This window comes from Chelonia mydas, chromosome 3 (assembly GCF_015237465.2).
Source record: "Chelonia mydas isolate rCheMyd1 chromosome 3, rCheMyd1.pri.v2, whole genome shotgun sequence".
Lineage (NCBI taxonomy): Eukaryota > Metazoa > Chordata > Testudines > Cheloniidae > Chelonia > Chelonia mydas.
In genome coordinates, this window is record NC_057851.1 from 164,651,091 (window position 1) to 164,671,665 (window position 20,575).

General features: G+C 44.4%; 1 protein-coding gene across 1 annotated transcript in view; it reads left to right on the plus strand.

Annotated features, from left to right (window-relative positions):
* The first annotated feature begins 3,779 nt into the window (after positions 1-3,779).
* The window catches only part of PKDCC (protein kinase domain containing, cytoplasmic), a 45,363-nt gene continuing 28,567 nt past the window's right edge, over positions 3,780-20,575 (plus strand). The window contains exon 1 of the mRNA XM_007058032.4: positions 3,780-4,727. Within this exon, the coding sequence (XP_007058094.3) occupies positions 4,041-4,727 (687 nt within the window). The 5' untranslated portion in view covers positions 3,780-4,040. The remainder of the gene's footprint in view (positions 4,728-20,575) is intronic.

Sequence of the window (20,575 nt, forward strand, 5' to 3'; positions counted from 1 at the left end):
CAACCTTTCTCCCATACAGGCAGATTTACATCCCTCCCCCCAAACCACCCACAGGTAAAATTGTAATGCAAAGTACCTGGCTAAACAAGCTTCCCTTCCCTCCCTTTCAATGAGGCAGTGTTTGGCCTATTATCTGATAGAAATCTTCCAGAGGGAGGGGGCTGGATTGTGAGCTCTCAGGGGCTTTCCGTTGCTTGTGTGTGAAGTTCGATAATCCCGCGCTAAATGGTTTGTGCGATTCAAAGGTGAGGATGGTAAATAGCTGTTAGGTGTCTGCAAAGAACGCGAGCGATCAGGGGGAAGCTCTAAATTAGAACCCTGGAGAAGATAGGGCTGATAAGACGCTCCGCGGGTGTCACCCTCGGGGCTGCTGGCTGGTGGAACGGGGAGGCGGAGAACCGTGAAGTAACCTGGCCCACTGATTCCATAGTGCACGTTGAAGAGATTGGCCGATGTGCTGTAATCAAAGCGAACTGCCTGGGAAAGGCATTGGACTGAACAGGCAGGGTCGGTGTTTCTCTCCCTCAGATCACAGCACTTCAATCCATTCCCAAGCATTTGGGGGTGAATTAAGACTGTAGCAGTGATTCTTGACAGGAGCTAAAATAAAAGATCAACTGAAAATCGGTCCCCCGAGTCTGAGAGCATTTCCACCCTAGGGGAAAGTACCACCTCAGTTGTAGCAAGCAATGGGGCTGGATCCTTTCTATACTGAAGTCTAAATAGCTATGCACTTCAGTGGGAGGAAGATCTGCTCCAACAAGTTTGCCTTAGTAGTTCAGTGTTTTCTTCTCTAAAAGAGATTAATCTGTAACGTTAAACCTCCGGGAAAACAAAATAAGAATTTAGCCCTGCCCTCCTAAACCTCACTGTTTTCACCAGACAGAATCTGTCTAGGCCCTTGAATGTTACTGAGCAAATTATAAACCCAAATAAAACTGAGATGGTACAATTACTATATACAGGGTTTCCTTCTGCTCTTCCTTTCTCCCGTTTCATAAACCCTCCAACTTAACTCGTGTACTTACATCTTTGGAATAAATGGGAAACATTGGTTAAAATCAAACAAATCATAAAACCGCGTAAAAATAGATATTTAAAATATTTCTGGAGGGATGGGAGTTATTCCCCCATATAGCTCTGGGAGAGTCTTTTATTTCTGCTGCGGAGTGGGGCAGAGACTTGACATTGTGTTGGAGATCTTTGATTGATGATCGCTTAATGGTTACCTGATCTGGAATGTACATGGGTCCAGGTATACGCACGATTCTCATTTATATTATTCATTGCAATACATTAGCCCCCAGCTCGAGCACTGGAGACAGGTGTGGCTGACAAATCAGAGTGGGAAGGCCCTGCATTAACCCAAGTACAATATACTTAGTTGTATGCGAGTTTCAAAGGCCTAGTATTGTAATGTAATAAAAAGGAGTGGATTCAAAGGTGCTGGTCCCCCGTACATCCCATTGAAATCAACGGGAGCGGCAGGCGTTCAGCGCCTTTGAAAGTAAGGCTAGTCGTTATGATCAGAGTTTATATTGGGAGACATATCACCGGCCAAATTCTGCCCTCACTTACATGACTGGGAGCAGGCTGTGGCCCAGGATAACTGCCGCGGGGTTGCCCTGGTATCAGCGAGGAGAGAATGTTGCCCGTGGTGACAATTAGATAAGAATGGAAAGAATAAAAACTATGAGATGCAGCAGCAGGCACCGTTGGGGTGTTTTACGCATTGTTACTTGCCATCCAACCACGCAAAGCTTCACCCGGTTACTGTGTCCCGCAATAAGCTTGCGGCGGACTGAGCGTGTGCGGCTGATTGAGCATTCAGTTGCAAGGAACAGTAGGTGGCGCTTAGCTGATACAGTATTTACCTGGCTTTTGAATGCGATCTCCTCCAGCCTCCTTACACAGCTCAGTTCTGCTCACATACAAAGGCTGCAATGGCCACAAAGCTAACGGGACAGTATGGCATGAGAACACCGCGAGGCTACTTAATGGCTTGTTAGCCCCACACCTATTTCAGACACGGTCTCTTTACTGGTAATTTATTGTCCTCATTCGGGGGCTCTCATCATGTTTGACCTTAACGCTTCCATTTGCTCTTGGTATTATGTTTCAAGCCTGACTGTACAGCCACTATTAAAATATGTCAAAATTAGGCCTCATTAAAAACCATTTGATCTGCTGGCCGCTTCTCATAAACTTGTAATTCGCCCTCCGGACAGTTTTATTACAAGTGACTGACGGTTCTTAGTTAAACCCGTGATTGAAGAGATTACGTTGTAAAAGTAAACTTAATCTTTTAAACTCTCCCGATTATCTTGACCATATAGGCCTCCTATTAATGTATCTTGTCTCTTGAAAACAGTATTCCTTATGAGTCAGCATGCAGTCATAGAGTATCACGTGTAACATATGCAGCAAAAATGGACAAACAGTAGGCTTTGGATTTTGATTAATTACAAGCCATACAAAGTAGATTGCTTTACTTTCTACTCTCACCGAAAATACATGCTTTCGAGCATCGGTCACACGCGCCTGGGAGGGTAAACGGAATTTTTGTAGCCGATGTGTATTACCTAAATGACTCGTGCTTTAAATGATCCCCTTCCTTTATTGGAAATGCTTCTCTTTTTGCGTCCCGGTGAACTTTAGCTCGCAGTCCCCCCTAGACTCTTTATGGCTTTTCTTTTGTTGATGTGCTTTTCTTTGTGACGTTTCTTGGGCCGATTGTATTTGTTAATTAGTTGCTAACAGCATCGTAATGTGGGCTTGATGGATAACCATGTCATTAGCACTCACCCCTGCAATTCACATCTCCCGCAGGGCAGGGGCTACCCCATGTTGAGACCATGATTTGTAGATCTAGTCTAGAGAGACACAGCCAACCTATCTCCTCCGTGGCTTTCATTTTTCATCTCGAAATCACAGCTCTCGGTTCTTATATTATCAGTAAATTTATGATAAATCACAGTTTAGCCCTGCCAGAGGACACAAGGCCATAACTACTTCCTGGGTAATGTACCAGCTTATTGCGTTGAGAGAGAAAATATATACACCACCTCACGCAGACATAATGAATTAGCTGTTATTTATCTTAGTCGGATTGTTTTATTTGTAAGTTAACCAACTGCAAGACAATATGTGGAAAATTCATCGGCAAAATCTTCCCTTGGCGTGCTTATCCTCACCTCCGTCGGCGTGTGCGTGCTGCTTTCTGAGCCTTGGCTTTTCAGTCGCAAAACGCTTTCCAGCGTGTGACTGGCGTGATGCCCGTGCAACCCGCGCTGTCAAACCGGGAGAATGGGAACGAGTGCGCGTGAACAAATAACTATGGGTGAGATTTTAAACGTCCCGCTCAAACATAAACACACACCGTGGGGGGAGGCGGGGGGCAGAGATAAGCCTTCATCACTAGAGGGGGAGGTTTTTACAAATGAATCCCAAAATGAAGGCGCCTCCAAGCAGCAGCCGGCAGCTCCGGGTCTAGCTCAGAGGCTCCTATGAGAAAAGTGGCTTCACTGATACCAGCCCGACCCCGGCCCCCCGGGGGTATGATCTCGTGTTTAGCGCGGCTGGCCAGCCGGAGCCCGCTCCCCACGCTGCAGAGCACACCGTTATCATTTCGGTCCCGCCTACGGCCCGGCCGCGCCCGGGAGCTGCGGCTGCGCCTGGGAGTTGTAGTCCTGACTTCCCGGCTATCAAACGGCGGCGGGGAGAGTCATTAAAGAGACTACGTTTCCCAGGGCCCCCTGCTGCTCCGCCGGTCCGCGGGCCGGGCCGGGCTGTCAATCAGGGGACGTCAGCGAGCGGAGGGGGCTCAGGGTGATTATCCGCCCCCCCCGCCCCCGCTAGCCTCCGGGTCTGGCTCATAATCCGCGCTCCAGAAGCTCATGAGCAGGGAGGCAAGTGTCACGCTGATGTGCCTGCGCGGGGCCAGGGCCGGCGGGGCCACGTGAAGGGGCTGCGGTCCCGGGGAGCCTTTTTCCGCCCAAACCTGCGTCCTGGGGGGAGAGGGGAGAGGCTGGGGCGCTGCGATGAGGCGCAGGAAGATCGCGGTGGCCGCCGGCTGCTGCCTCTCCTTCTTCCTGGGCACTTTGCTGAACGTGCTGTTCATCCCGGGCTTTGATCCGCACCAGCAGCCGCCGCCGCCGCGGCGCGGGGTCACCCCGGCTCTTGCGGGCTCGCCTTGGTACCGGCGAGGGGAGGACCGCGGGAGCCGGCGCTGGGAGCTAGCCCGGCAGATCAGGGAGCGCTACGAGGAGGTGCTCCGCTACCAGAAGCACCAGGCGCCCGCGGCTGCTGCCCGGCGGCTGGTGAGACCCCTGGAGCGGCGGCTGATGGACCTCGCCCAGCAGCGGACCTCCTCGGAGCAGACACTTCGGCTGGAGAAGGGGAAAGCGCCGCAGGCTGGCAGCCGAGGGGGCTCCTATCCCGAAGCCAAAGTAGACCTGGCTCTGAACCCCCCTCTGCTGGGGTGCCGAGACATCCACAATGTCACCAGCCTGCATTACTTGGGCTCCGGCTACACCAAAGCTGTCTACAAGGTCGTCCTGAACCGCACGCTGGCCGTGGCGCTGAAATCGGTCGATTTTGGGGGGCACGACATCGAGAACTGCGTGAAGCAATACGCGGCGTTAGAAGATTGCTACCGGCTAGCCTCCTACAAAATCGTCAAGGAGATGATCCTCCTGCAACGGCTGCAGCACTCCAACATCCTCCAGGTAAGGCCAGGGGGTGGGGCGCTCTGGCGCTGGTGCCGTGGGGGACGCTTGGGCTCTTTGAAAGGAATTACAGGTAAAGCTTTTGCAGATCGCGACACGGTAGGCAATGGTCATTTCTTTCGGGTTTCTTTAAAAATGCCAGGGCTTGTACCAGACAGCGAGTGAAAACCAGCCGGCGTGTACAAATAGGATGTGGAAAAATGTGTCAAGGGTTTATTTCTCACCACAGGCAACCTGTTGGCGCTCTTCATACCAAGGGAATAAAAGTATGTAGTAACCGCAGAAAGGGGTGTCTATACGGTGGAGTTGATTGCATTTGTGATCTGTATGAAAGAACTAGAAAGCTTTGATCTTGATATACCTATAACATTGCCCTTCCTAGCCTTCCATACCGAGTGATTATAGTACATCGAATAACTAGTATTTGACTATCACTAATGTCAACCCAATGGGTCGAAAAATGCCATCTTGTGATAACAACCCTCCCTCTAAATACAAATGTAACATTCTTTGGACAAGTATAGTTCTAACATCCTTTTAGACTAATGTTTATGGAGTCAAATAAGTTACTTCAGTTAATGTTTTCTAAAGATTTGTAGTTATTAGTTCATCACCATTTACATTTTATATACGCAAAATCTCTTCTGATCTATCATCTATACAGATCTATAGTTCCTGCTCTCTTCTAAGAGCTCTCTACTTATAATACGGAGAAGATAGGAAACCTTTATACACAAAAACGCTCAGTAGACATACATGCACAACTAAAGATATTGACATCCTCTCTGAAGTGATTAATTCTGCCAGATTTACCCTGGCCTGTATACGAAAGCAGTGGGGAAAGATTAGGAATATTATACATTTTCATTCTGCTAATTGGTGCAGAAGTAATGTCATTATGGGAGAAGGCATATAGCTATGCCTGGCCTAGCAGCCTTTTCTGGTTGTTCTTTTACCTAAGAAAAAAATAAAATTGTGATGTTGAAAAGCGAAGGAAGCGTAAGAAGATATAAACTCTCTCAGAATACGTACAATAAAATGTTAACCCTAATCAATACAAACGACAACTCCCCTTCCCTGGTATATTGTGGGAATGGAAATGTGATTGTTCCTCACCTGGCACTGTAGTCGTTATTTAGGTTTATTGTGTATTTTGTCGTGTGAATCTTAATTACACAGAATCCTGGCAAATGGAAGATTAGAAGGAGTACTAATTGTAACAGGGCGCAGTATTATTCTTACTATACACTGACATTACTCCACTTGACAGGAATGTTGCATTGTGCGACTATTACACCTTCACATTAATTTCAACGTGCCCATTTGGATTGAAATTCCTGTTGCATTTCGCACAGTGTGTGGAACGTTGATGAAAAAGAAAACAATATTAGAACGTGCATTCCCCGTAGCTATTTTTAAAAAGAAATCAAATAGGCAGCTTTTGATTTTTTTTCTGTAGCAAAAGCTACCAATTCCCCCATAAGAACTAAAGGTCGAAATGAACAAAACAGTCAATTTTCATACACTGGAAGTCTAGGAAGGGCCAGATGCAAGTTTAATATCTCCTCTTCCCCATGAGTACATTCAAAAATTGGGAATGGGAAGTCAGTTTGCTTGCTTTCTTGGGATAAAACTGGAGAAAACATTTTTTGTAGCTTTAGAATAAAAAATCGACAACTAAATACGGTGTTTGCTAATTATTGCCTATATGCTGCCAGGTATAACTATAAGACATAATGAAAACAACATCTCGCACGCTGCACTACAACCACTGTTAAGAGGTTTTCAGTTATTCTATATGATGTCATATATCCTCATAGGAAGAAATTCCTACTATCACTGTAATGCAAACAAGGATATCGATACTAGCTTGACAGCAGGAAACAAACTCAATTTTTAAATATTGGTTTTCAAGATTTTTCTCTTATTCCGTAGAAAGCAACCCAGTGTCTCTACAAGTTGGCAAAAATGATGATTTAAACATTTTAGAATTGCAGTTTCTCTGGCTTCCTCGGTGGGTTATAGTGATTGTGCTGTATTCCTTTCACTTTATTCAAATAGATACTTTCATCGTATGCAGAGAATAATTTGGAAATAGTCATCTTCACAAAATGGAAACCAACATTCTGTCCTGCATTATCTATGCAACGAGCAACAACAACAAACTTCAGTGTTTACACGTGTGTAGACACTAGGGTTCCTTTAAACTGGGGTGTGCATTATGGAACATCTTATTGAAAAATCTGCTCACGATGAGTGATTATTTTTTGTACCAAAGACTAGAGGAAGCGCTGTCAGTTAATTCCCCTGTTTGCTGAAGGCTGGTGGACCCTATAATAGGTAAATGAAGTCACTCTTCTTCATGTCACATTTGCCTTGTGAGCAGTCACGTCATGTGGAAACTGACTAGAACAAACACATGAATAGACGCCTCTAAAAACGCCAATTAGAAAATACACGCCCAGCCCGCTGCGCTGGGAGAACGTTCTAATGAGCAAAAATCCCTTGTGTTAATTATGTTTTCACCAATTACATGCCATCTACTTACAAAATAGATTAAACTTAAATCAGAAACATGTTTTCCATTTGGCTCAGATTCTTTCTTTATTATTATTTTGGCCGGCCCCGGTCTCCTCAGACACGAGCAGAATTTCCTTTCGACTTGGCTGCTCTGATCAGCTTGCAAATGCGCTGGTAAAGAGAGCTGCGAAGCCACCTACATCGCTGCCTTCTTGTTTACCATGTTCCGTTCGTTGCGTAGAGCGCGGGGCGAGGTGACCGCCGCGGGCGAACACCAATGTTTGATAAGACCTTACCTTGCCAGGCGACTATAAAAACCTGACGGGCCTTATCTGGTCACAGCTGGGCAGACTTATGGTCCAGGAGTAGACCTGTAATGTCATACTGGCCGGGGGGAGGGGGGGGGGGTCATCGGGGCGCGTGCAACGGGGAACAGGGAGCGTCTTCCAAATCAGGCTGCTCCTTTTTGTTGTGTCTATTCTAAAATCCCCCACAGGGCCATGGTCCTGCATCTGCTGACGTCAGTGACAACATTAACGCAGGCGTAGGCCTCTAAGGCGTATTTGGTTTTAGAAATGATACATTTCTGCCGGAGACAGAGGAAAGAAACTCAAAAGCCAACATACTTTCCCCAATCTATTCTGGGTTTTGACATGAGCATCCATTTTAAGTAGAGGGAAAGAGTGTAAAGGACCCAAACCGTTTAGCTGATGTCAAATTCACTACAGCACAACTGTGTATGTCCTCATAAGAAAAAGCTTTTTCTTAGCTCATTTTCATCGGGTTTCTTCATCCAGCGCTGTAGAAACACCATTGAGAGCACTCAGTTTGGCCTCAGACGCTTTTCGCTTTCTGCCTGCATGCAGCGTATCCATCAACCGCCGAGTTACTTCCCTAGCAGAATGGACAGTCCGTTTCTGCGTTAGAGAGGCAAGGTGGGTGCGGCGATATCTTTTAGTGGACCAGCTTTTGTTGGGGAGAGAGAGAGACGCTCTGACACCCACCTTGTCTCTCTCTAATATCCCGGGAGCTACAGGGCTAAAACAACATTGCTGCATACAGTTAATGACTGCGTGGCCAGTGCTACTTTATTGGATCTTAATTTAGCAAAATACAAGACTTCTGCCTACTGCTGGGCTTAGTTTTAAAAAGAATTTCCAGCTTCATCATCACTCTCCCTGAGTCGAAAGAGTTAAGGAGACCAGCTGAAATGACTATCCAGCCACCCCCGCCAGCAGCAGGAGTTTACCGTCCCTCTCAGGTAAGGACCTTCTTAGCGATCTCAGACATGGGAAAAATCAAATGTGCTGGAAAAAAAAATTCAAATACGCCAAGCCACGGCTTAGCCCGGCGATTCTGTTAGCTACCAGGGGTTAGCTGCTCCTGACAGCTCAGATAGTCTCACAGAGTGGGTTTTCAATAGCAATGTGTTTACTACGGAGTTTGACATCACTGTAAACCAGCCATAAAATATTGCACTTTTGTTTCTCAAACTTCCCCTTCCAATTATCTCCCCCCTCCCCAACACACAGTGAACACTTAACACCCCTCAGCCAGCTGCGACCAATTAGCATCACGACGCGGGGCTGGAGCTGCTCAGTGCTGACTCGCTCAGCAGCCCTCTAAAACCGCCTTCCCAAAGAGTTGTACTTGAGCATGAAAACGGGAGCCACCTTCCCGCTAACTGCAGCTGGTGATGGAGGGAAGTGGGGTTTTTAGAAGGAGAAGAGAGATCTCCCCCTCTCCCATAGAGTCAAACACGGACAGATAAATAGCCCCCGCCCCCTACACACACACACACACACAGATCGTACACACAGAGGGGCACAACGCGGTGTGCAGTGTTGTTGCTAAGTGGCTGTCCCCGCACTGTACTCCTAGCGTTCTGGCGCCGCAGCGCATGTCCCCACTCAGGCCTGTTATGAGGGGCTATCTAGGGTGAAATACGTTTGAGTCTTGCTCGGGGGAAATCCAGCCTTTCTTTCCTGGAGGTTCAGTCCCAGGAAAGGGGATTTTCCTGTAAATCTCTGGCAGCTGACAGCCTGAAGTATACTTTGTAAGATAACAAACTTGTTCTTGACTGTCTCTACAGTTCCCATTCTGGCCTGTCTCTTGTCAAAACCAGCTTTGCTGCGACCCCCCCCCCCCCGGCATCCTTTTAGAATACCTGATTAGGGCACAATATAAGTTGAAATTAAAAAAACAACCCTTCTCAGCTCGTAGCCCTGTCCTCGCATCCCATATTGGCACGTTCGTCATGCACGGAGCCTGTTCGGGCCAGGCGCCAGATGTGGTACATCAGGCTATCACACGAAACGCTGAGAACCTGGAAAAGGGAGTGTGGGTTAGTGTTAGATACAGGGGTTAGCTGGTGTTAATGCAAAGAAAACATGAGGTGCCTTTCGCTTTAAAGTGTATTTACCGTCTCTGAGTCAGGCTTGGTTTGTCTGATGGGGCATTGCATCGGGATCTGGGCAGAGGCGTTGATTCAAAGGGCAAGGCTGGGAACTTGTCAATCACACACTGCTCTAGATCGCTTCCTATAAACATTCCTGCCGCACACCAGCCATTGTGATAGGCAGGTGCAGATGAAAATGGAACCGTGTTTGGTTTGGAGGGAGAGAGAGGGGGCTAGTTCATTAAAGTTGATTTAATAATGAGGGGCATTGGGGAAGAGGGGGATTTGGGTCACTGATTTATTGTAACACAGGATTCAGCAGCCCACTAATTGCTTTGCACTTGCTCTCTATCAAGTGCTGTGGCGGGTCTCCTCTTCCTTCCCCTCGCCGCCGTGGTTTCTTTTCTTAGAAAGTTAAAATATTTATTTTTGAATCCAGCTTTTCCGTGCAGTGATTGAGTTTGCTCTAATTCCTCCCTCCAGTCTGTCTTGTATCCAGGGTAGAAAAGAAAATCAACCACCATTTGCTGTTAATTTCAGACAATGAATACGATTGGAAAGACACTGGCAATGTTTGATTTCCTGTAATAATATAATTACAGCCCTGTAGATCTGAATTAAGGGTGCTGCCATTCATGGGTATAAACAATCTTTTGACTGGTTCTCCCATTACACTGCTGAAGACGAATGGAAGGGAGTGCAGGTTTGAAACTGACATACGTTTTGTGAAACCGCAAGATTATCTTTGTAGGTTTTTAGGTATCTTTATAATCACTCATAGCGTAATTCAGTGTGTTTCTCTGAAAAAGAGTCTCCATGTCAACCAAAATAAATCTTTATTTTATTTAAAAAAATAAAAATAAGCGATGAGTTCATGTCAGAACAGTGGCAGTGGGGTGGGGAGGAGCAGCCTTGAACAGCAGCTGATGGCAGACCAGAGGCTTATTGACTAAGACCAACCCCCTTTTTTTGGTTTGTTAAAGCAAATACACTTTAAAAATCACAGTCCAGATTATGATTTTATCCCATTTTAAATCTGGAGTAATTCTGTTGTCTTTAGGGGAATTATTTTGGATTTACATTTGTGTAAGTGGCCTTGATTACACTCTGAAAATGTATCATGTTAAAAAACATGGTATTAAAAGATTTTTGCCTTTGGCGCGGACAAATCCAGTGGTATTTGAAAACGTTTTAGGTGGTCCTGGCATGGGCTGTTACAATCAGCTAACACATTTTGAACATCACTTGTTCCTCTTTTAAATAGGATGTAAAGTCGTGTTAGTTAACATGTTTTCTAACATGGTGCTTTTCCTCAGCATAGACAAATCCAGTTAGTGAGGTCAAAAGCAGGACCCTTATTTTTAGTTTGAGAATTAAAATGTTGAAGTCTTAATATTAAAATCTGGTAATTCTGTATAGAAGAAAATAATTTCTCCAAGGGGTAAATTAATTAAAATGCATTTCTAGCTTAAATGAGTTGACGTGAATCAGGTCATATTATATCATGTTGCTTCATTCAGAGTCCACACTAATCTTTAATCAACAAAACTTGCATACAACATGGGGATGGGGTGAGCTCTAGTTATGGGGGAAGGGTCAGATGGAAATCCTTTGTTGTTTCAAGAAAGTGGGGCCCAGTGGAATCAGGAGCTCAAATCATGAAACACTTTTGTGCTGGTAGTGGTGGAGAATACTTGGTGGTGAACCTGAAGAGCTTTTTGTTTTCATTGAAAATTTGAGCAACCTTCTGAGTAGACTGTGGTGTAGTGTCCTCAACGAAGAGCCCAGGCAAGACGGTAGCTGATCACTTGGGGAAACTGTCATTATGAAATTTGGATTGGGAGAGGAGTGTAGAAATTTCCCTTGGAATTGAACCTTCAAAACAGAGCCCCTAATTAGAGAGAATTAACCTGCTAGAATGAGAGCTTGGGATCTTATTATGTGCTTGATCTGCATCCATAGATAAAGGGCACAATATAGCTCCAAGGGCCTATCTACACTGTGAAATTTTCTAACTGTTGTTAACCTGTTTTTATTGGAGCATTTTTAAGACATTTTTAAACTGCCTGAAGCCAAGTGCACACCAGGACTTTGATGGTTTTAAAATGAGTTTAGCTGAACAAGTTTTTAAACTGCTCAGAAATTTTTCCCAGGGTAGGCAGGTCCTTGGGGTAACATTTTCAAAAGCATCTAAGTGACTTAGGAGCCTAAATCCCCAAAGTGATGCAGGAACATAGAAGCCTAAGTCCCAGTGACTTTCTGTGTAAGGTTGGCTCCTAAGGATTAGTATACAAAGGGACATAGGCATGGCAACACCTAACTTCTAGGCGCCCAGCTGCCTAGTGGAATTCATAGCCCGGAGTCAGGAACCCGGTTCCCCTATGCAAAGGGTGGGATGAGTTAGATGCATGGGAAACTTGGCTTCTGGTTTGCTGGCTTCTGTCTATGCTAGCCAGTAGGAAACACTGAGGAATGGGGTGGGGTCTGAGCCTGTTATCTATTTCTACTCAGGATTGAAAGCTGTGAACCCTCTCCTGGAGTGAGGTTCCTAAGATACCTCAGCTCTTTCTCAAAGAGAGAGACCGATTACATTATAGCCAGGTGGTTAGGGAGTGCTCACCTGGGCTCTGGGAGACCTGTTTCCAAACCCCTACTCTGCCTGATTTGGAGCAGGTCTCCCCTATCACTGCCTTGACCACCAGGCTATTGGGCATGCTGAGGTGGGGCTCTCTCAAGCTGTTCCCTTTTGTATAACAAATGAAATATTTATTGGAGCAGGGACCTACATCACAGGCAAGTGCCCTAACCACTGGGCCATGAAGTCAGTCTCTCTTGAGCCCAGTTAATATTTATTTATCTAATACACAGGGGAACAGCTTCAGCAGGACAGGTTGAGAGCACTCCCACCCTAGAATACCCAGTAGCCTCATGGTTAAGGCATGTATCTGGGAAAGCTGGGTTTAAGTCCCTGCTCCAAATCAGGCAGAGTGGGGATTTGAAAACAGGGTCTCCAATAAGCTGCATGAGAGCTCTACCCACTTGGTTGTCAGATATTCTGAGACAAATATACCCGCGTCAAAAAAGTCTAGATCTGGTTGTCTTTTGTGCAGGTAAGGCATGCTCTGACAATACCTACCAGATTTGTCCCTGCAGGCAAAATAGATGGAGGAATGCCAAGTTGGAGAATCCCACCAGGGGTAAAGCACTGAGCAGCTTGGTGGTGTTAGACTTAGGTGGTTTTACACCTGCTCACCAGCAGAAATTGAGGTGTCTAGGGAATTTAGGCACTGATAGGGTGAGGTGGCATCTGAGTGGGGGTTTTGAAGCTATCATTGGTGCCTATATTTTGTATTTAAGACCCTGAAGTGGGAGTTAGCACTAGATCCACAGGGAGATTTAGTGATGTAAGCACTTTTGAAAATGTTAACCATAGATGTAATGTGGGGTGGCAGCACTGGATTGCTTTGTAGGGTGAGGAGGAAAAAAGCAAACAGTGCCACCTGTTGATGGAGACAGCTTGCTGCAGCTCCAGTATGCCTCCACAGCCCTGAGGAGCTCGGGGTGGGAATGGAGAAGGCCAGGGAGAGCAGACAGATGTGGCTTGGCGAGGAAAGATGAATTACACAAAGTACTTCTTTATTGCAAGAGTGCTTCCCAACAGGCCCAGATGTTATCCTGCACTTTTAAGAGTGAAGAAAGGATCTGTTAACAGGAACTCCAGTGCTGTTGGAAGCACAGAGCTGATACAATTGCAAACCAGCCATAACTATTCATGTCATTATTAGACAAGCCATATGCCTCAACTCTGAAGTGGCCAAATAATATTTTCTCCCATTGAATTGCATGAGATTGTAGATGGGGATTTAACTTACAGAGCTGTTGGCAGGAAGGGATTTCCACGAGGCAAAAACCATAGAATTAGTTAAAGAGCTACACCCTCATTACTCACTTTCAAATAAATCGTTCATAAAACTAATCCCATTAATTTGTCGAATGATTTCTCTGATTGTTCCTCTGTGTTATGTGCCATGTAAATTACCCCAAAAGACTCTGTTTTGAATTTCTGGCTTCTTTATGGGAGCTGATGATTTGCAACCTCATCAGCTTTCCTTGCCTAGGATCCTGGCAGTCTCCTCTCTGTTCAGTGCTGCACAGAGACCAATGGCACCATTTCACCTTTTGCAAAAATCACCTTTGCTACTTGAATTTTTCAGAGACACACTGCACATATAAAGCTGTTCAAGTTGGTGGGTATCCTGCCCAGGACACTATGTTTCAATAAAATATAACATTTTGTATAATGAGGATTCCAAGGGCAAACCTGCTTTATTACTTACCAATTGGACCAATTTGTAAGGTAGGTAAGTACTATTGTCCTACTTCTTTTATTAGATAGCAAAGACTGAGCGAAGTTACATAACTAGTCCAAGGCCACCCATCAAGTCTGCCACAGCTGGGGTTAGACACAGGATTTCCTGGCTTCCAAGGTCCCATGTAGCCATGTTGTCTCTTTAGATCTGCATCCTGCCCTTGATCAATGAGTATGTCTACATTAAGCTGAGGAAAACTTGTCTCGTTCATACTTCCTGTTATGGTTCTGTAAAGGGTTTGGACCTCCTACACTAGCAATTATTAAAATCCTTCTGCACCAGTTCAGAAGGAACACTTCCCGACAGCTGTTGCAAACAATTCAGTTCCCTAGCTTCAATGGCACTTGACTGCACAAAACGGTTTCTAGCATCACCATCCTTGCAATGGTTTAACCCACCCACAAACGCTATTTTGACAGAATTGTTTTGGTGCGTCCACGCACACCATACACACTGTGGTTGTAACAGCTGTAGTTCTAAGATGCCTGTAGGACCTAGCCCATACTACCCACTGCTGCTGAGAGGAGGGGGTGGCTTTAGAATAACTTCTGCATTACTACATTGTGGGAGGGCATGGGGATTAGCCAAACCAGTATGCTGCCACCTATGTGGCAACCTTGTCCACAATGGGGAGCAACTATTGTAGGGTGCACTGATTCACTCAGACTTGAGTTAAAGACCACATTCTCCAGTCTTGTGACATATACATGTAAAGCATTTGAGGAGACAAGGTGGTGTTCATACATCGTATATACCAACCAGTGATATTTTTAATACTTTTTCACTTAGGTCCAGATTGTTAAAGGCATTTTTGTACCTAAAGATGCAAATAGGCCTCTAGCGAAGTGTCTCAGTGCCTAATTCTCATTGGAATTCTCCTCTTCCATGGTGCCTTCAAAAAACAAACAAACATAAAAAACTATACAGGGGTTAGGCTGCTGAGACCACAGCCTCCAGCTGTTCATCTGTATCCATCTGTTGTCTCTTACTTACTTAGATTGTAAGCTTTTGGGGCAAGGACTGTGTACAGTGCCTAGCACAATGGAGTCCTGCTCCATGACTGGCAGTCCCACACACTATGGCAATACAATTTATCAATAATAATAAAGGAGCAAACTGTTTGTTTATGTTTGTTTTTTTTCCCCAGTCTCAGCCTGGCCACTCAAGCTAGGCAAAAAGAACTGCCAGTGGAGTATTTGTGGACCTAGGCCTTGACGGCCGTATATTGTTTCTGGCTAAACTCAGAGTGATCTATGATAGGAAGAGCTACTTATTCTGGGACTTTGCAACTGCAGACCGACTCTGAGTTAAACAAAGCTCACTTGAGGGAAGTAAGCCCAGCAGTGAAGAAGACTGAGACACTTAACTTAATAGAACTATACTGAAGGGGTCAGTTTTAATATGGCCGGATCTCATGAACATTTCAACAGCACTGCTTGCTTGCTGCTTCAGAACAGAAAACAGACAGAGATTAATCATTTAAATAGTTGCATAATTTAGAGCAGGGCCAGATTAACCTTTTGTCGGCCCGGCACCAAACATACTTGTGGGCCCCGATTGGGACAATGGAGCATGGTGTGGTGCGGGGGCTGTTGGTCCCCAGAGTGAGGGGCCGGCCAGAGGCATGACATGGTCCGCCCAACCCAGTGTGAGGGCACTATTTACAAACTGGCAGTTGCCAGACACACAATGGTCCATGCTGCACCACACAGTGCCCTGCACAACACCACCCCTGCCCAGTGCCCCCCTGCCCACAGCCCCACAACTGCCAAGCCCTCCACACAGAACCCCCACTCCCTTGTGCCCCAACACGCTGAGATCTTCTTCACATCCCAGCAGCACCTCCCCACTGCACTCCATGGCCCTGCTGGGAGGCCACTTTGTCTGCCGGGCTGAGCCGCCAGGGCTGGTCCTGGGATGGCGAATCGCTCTGGCCCCTCGGGAGTGGCGAGAACAGCCAGGCCAGGGCCTGCCCCAGCTGTGCTCCCTCGGGACCCACTTGACTGGAGGGGTCCAGCCAAGCCACCCCACCATTTCCCCCTGCAACTGGCTGAAACTGGCCAGGCTTCTGTACCAGTCCCAGGTAGCTCAGCTCCGGGGAGACAGGTGGTGGGAAGCAGAGACTGTCTGGAGCCAGAGGTGCACTGGGGTCTGGCCAGGGGGCAGAGATAAGCCATCGGTTGGCTGAGAGGAGCAAGTGGTGGTGGCGGGATGGGGAGGAGCCAGTGGGCTGGCTGGGTCTCAGGGCACAGTGCAAGCAGAGCAGGCCGGGGCCCCTTCTGAGCATGAGCCCGGCTCCATGGTGCCACTGACTCTAAATCAGTGCTGGGTTTACAATGATGCCAATCTTCCACACAACCCTACCGAAGGGGATGCAGTCATCACTGGTGGAAGTCAGGGTAGATTTTGTTGCCGATTATTTAAGGTCTGGCTTCAAATTCTGCCCTCAGTTATACCTGTCCAGTCCCATTGAAATCATGGTTAAATTAGTAGTCCCATTGACTTTAATTGAGCTATTGGCAAGAGCTTGCAGGAATAAGTGTTTTCTTGGGCTGGACCCAGGGGTTGTGCAATACTGTGTAAATTTACAGTGCTATAAAGAATTTTTTATAATAAAATGAGGAGAGAAAAGGGGAGAGAACTCTTGTAAGCCTCAAGTTTACTGCCAAAATATGTGCCTTACAGGTTTTGTGTGAGTATAATGTATACATATACACGTGAATTTCATTTTTGTTCTGTTTTCTTTTGAAGCTATTAATATGGATGGCAGCTATGATGACATTTGTGTAACCTTTAGCTCTTCTAGCATGCAGCACTATTAATAATAGCAAAGTTATTAATAAAAACCTCCTAAAGATAGTTGTGAGCAGTTAGTTTAATATTTAAATTTTCCACTGCTTGCTTACAATTTCCATCTCTAGCCTCAGGCAACAGGAAGACATTTTGCCTCTTGGCTTTGACATCCAGCTTTGGTCCCAATCCTACAAGATGCTGAATGCATCCTGAATGGTGCTGAGGGACCTCTGCTCCCTGCGACTCCTCTGTATGTTACATTTACCTAGGAAGATTAAAATTAATGAAATAACCCAGTCATTTGCCATGTAAAAGCGCTCACCAGATGCTTTTACAGTTTACAGATGCTTTTGGATTGAGGAGGGATGGCAAAAATATTTATAATATACTCCGTAAAGTTAGAACATGTTTAAAATGCGAGGGGAAAAAACAGCTTTTAGGCCAACATGAAAATCCTAGAGTATTTATTGCTAAGTAACAGCTATACATCATGGCTGTTCTTGTATATTCCTCCTTGGAGGGACTGGCCCATTGCCATGGCAACAGAGGGCATGGCCAAGGTGTCAGATGCATGTAAAAGTTTATCCCCAATTTGTCTTCATTTGGTCTGATGCCATAGGAATGTCAAAGCGCTCTACAATCGATTCCTCTAATTTAGCCACTAGGCGCTTGATCCAGTGTTCAGCGATGTCAATGGGTGTCTTTCTACTGAGTTCAATGAGCGTTGATTCAGGCCCTAGCTTACTAGACTAGACTGGCCTTGCCATGTCCAATTCTGGACTAATTTTCAGTTTGGCTAGGTGTGCACATGTATCTTTGAAAATAAACACCATCCAGTGCGCCCTGTGCCCACGAGCTCCAGTGCGCCCTGTGCCCACGAGCTCCAGTGCACACATGAACAAGAAAATTTTTGTCAGTTCAGGGCCAAACTCTGCTCTTACACTGGACTAAACCTGCAGTAACTCCAGTGAAATCACTGAGGTGTGAGTGAGAAGAGAATCAGAACTAATGCTAGGTTTCAGAGTAACAGCCGTGTTAGTCTGTATTCGCAAAAAGAAAAGAAGTACTTGTGGCACCTTAGAGACTAACCAATTTATTTGAGCATAAGCTTTCGTGAGCTAAGCTGTAGCTCACGAAAGCTTAAGAACTAATGCTGTTACTTTAGCAGTGTTACCAACTCTCACAATTCTATCAAAGGCGATTATTCCTTTTTTCCCTGAAAGCTCGAGTTCTTGGAGTCATGTGATTATATGAACAATGTCAGTTTTCGTTACAAAAACAAGTAAATTTCTAGCCCTCCTGGTTACAGAGGAAAGCTAAAGGGGGGAATCCTCAGGGCTCAAAAACTAGAATGCAAATACATTTTATCATTTTTTTAAACATCTCATGATTTTTAGGCCAATATTCTGTTTTTGGGGGCCAGACTCCTGATCTTTGGATGTTTCAGGCTGGCAATCCTGCTTTAGACTTACACCAGTGTTAGAACATAATCTGGCTTTATTTTGTAAGATTTTCAATTGTACCACTCCTGTTTGAGCAAACTGTATAAATAAAAAGTAAAACTTTTGCTAAGGCTTTCTCTTGACCTTTTTTTTTTTTTTTTTTTTTTTTTAAATCCAGCTTTGGTGACTACACTAATGCATGAGGGCCTGTTGTTTGCATATACTTACCCTCTGATGACAGCTTAATAAGCTCCTTTATTTTGTGTTTTTATTCAGTAAGCTTGTCGGCTTTTGTGTGCGGTCTGACCTCTGCTCCCCACCACCCCCTTTCTTGTCTGAAAGGGGCACCTCTGTCCCTATAATTTGTAATAAAAGGCAGTTCTAAAGGGATGTGGACTGACTGGCAGCACAGACATGAAATCTTACAAAAGAATATAACTTTCTCAGGGGCTGACCCTGTGTTCTTTAGGCATCTAAAACTCCTGCTGAAGTCGGTGGGAGCTTTAGGTGCATAAGGAATACAATCTTTGATTGAGAAAATCTAAACAGTTAGTGAAGAACTCAGTAAATACACCTGCTTTACAGGGATTATTGTGCACAATATGACAACAGTTCAAAATTTTATATCCGTCTTATATTTTCCTAAGGAAAAAGAAAAGTATCCCCAGCTAGTAACTGTTTACAGATTCTATACAAAATTATGTATTTGTAGTATTTCAGTGTAATGGCTTGACATATCCAACTATATTCATTGGATAATATTTCTTTTGATACATTTAACTGAAGCCATGCCATACTGGGGTATGAAATAATAATATATTTGGAAAGTATAATATGTAACTAGATGATAGGAAAAAATGCTGTCCCTACAAAGAGAATTTCATTTGTGGAAGTTCCTGATTCACTCTGCTTGCTCTACTTTTATATCTTTCCCATTTGGATAATCTTTTGACTCCAGTTTCATTCAAATTGTCTGTGTGGTTATTTTTCCAATTGCAGGTGGTTGATCCAAATATGTATGTATACAAATTAGTTACTTTATTATTGGTAGTGAAAATGACATTGTTCTATTTGGAACCTTTACAAACTAGATTGGACAAAAATCAAGAAAGTATACTTTGGGAAACAACCTTGCATTGACAGGAAGAAGGGCTAGATGATCTAATGAGCTAAATTTTTAAAGGAAAATACACGTACCTCTGTATGCTGTGTGGCTGTGCACATATAAATGGCCATTGTGGATACCTAATTATTTGTTTGCATCAGGACGTAGCTACTTTTAAAATTTTCAGTCACCACAATTGTACTTACAAATGTTGCAGTGTATTGCATTTGCAGTTTTGCTTTAGGCCCCAGCCTTCATTTAAAATATATTGAAATGTAGCCCAATATCTCCTTTCCATTTATGACTTCCATGCGTCAATGATTCTATATAACAAAACAGCAATTCTATAGCTAGAAATGTTTTACATAAATAATAGTGATAAAGAAGAGCCAGATCTATTTCTTTAGTTAGAATTACGTGTGATGAAGAAAAATATCAAATAATTTTTAATGTATTTAACTATGGACTTAATTAAATTAAATGGACTTATGCAAGAAAATTTCCCATTGCGATTTGAAGAGAGAGTTTCTTGTGGAAGGAAAATTGGATTGGGCCCTTTAAGCTTTCACAGCAATTCAAAGCAGCAGAATCTGTACTAAACATAAACATCAGTCAGCAATGATTTTTGCAGGAGTGCAATTGGATTCTAAACTGAGATAATTAAATGCAGTGCTACCCAACCCCAGAGAACAAACCTATTATATTATTTTGACAGTTGGAACCCGTACTTTGAGATTTAACACTTACAAAAGTATTCTGAATTTATTCTTATTAAATATATATTTTAATTAAGATAAATTCATAATCTTTTAATATGCATGTACATTTGCTATAAAGATACTTTGTCTTAATTAAAATTACTTTGTTTTTATTGCACTCTTTCAGAGGGCTTGAATGGCTCATGAAAACTGATGTCCTTGTCATTCATTATTGCTCTGAATTGACATTTACTGTAGAATTGACATTTTTCATTAAATTTGCCTTCTAAATCTTACTTCTTCTGTTTTATTAGTTTTTTTCCACCAGACATTACAATTTTATAAATCCCCTCTGATTCTGTAGAACTAGACTTCAGAAGGATATAGAACTTATTAGGCTCTGACACCAGAAATTAACATTTAAATATAATGGGCTCAATCTTACACTGCTAGTCCCCATCCATACAAAGGCTAAACTGTGAGGACTGTGGGATCAGGCATATTTTATATATAACATAAAAA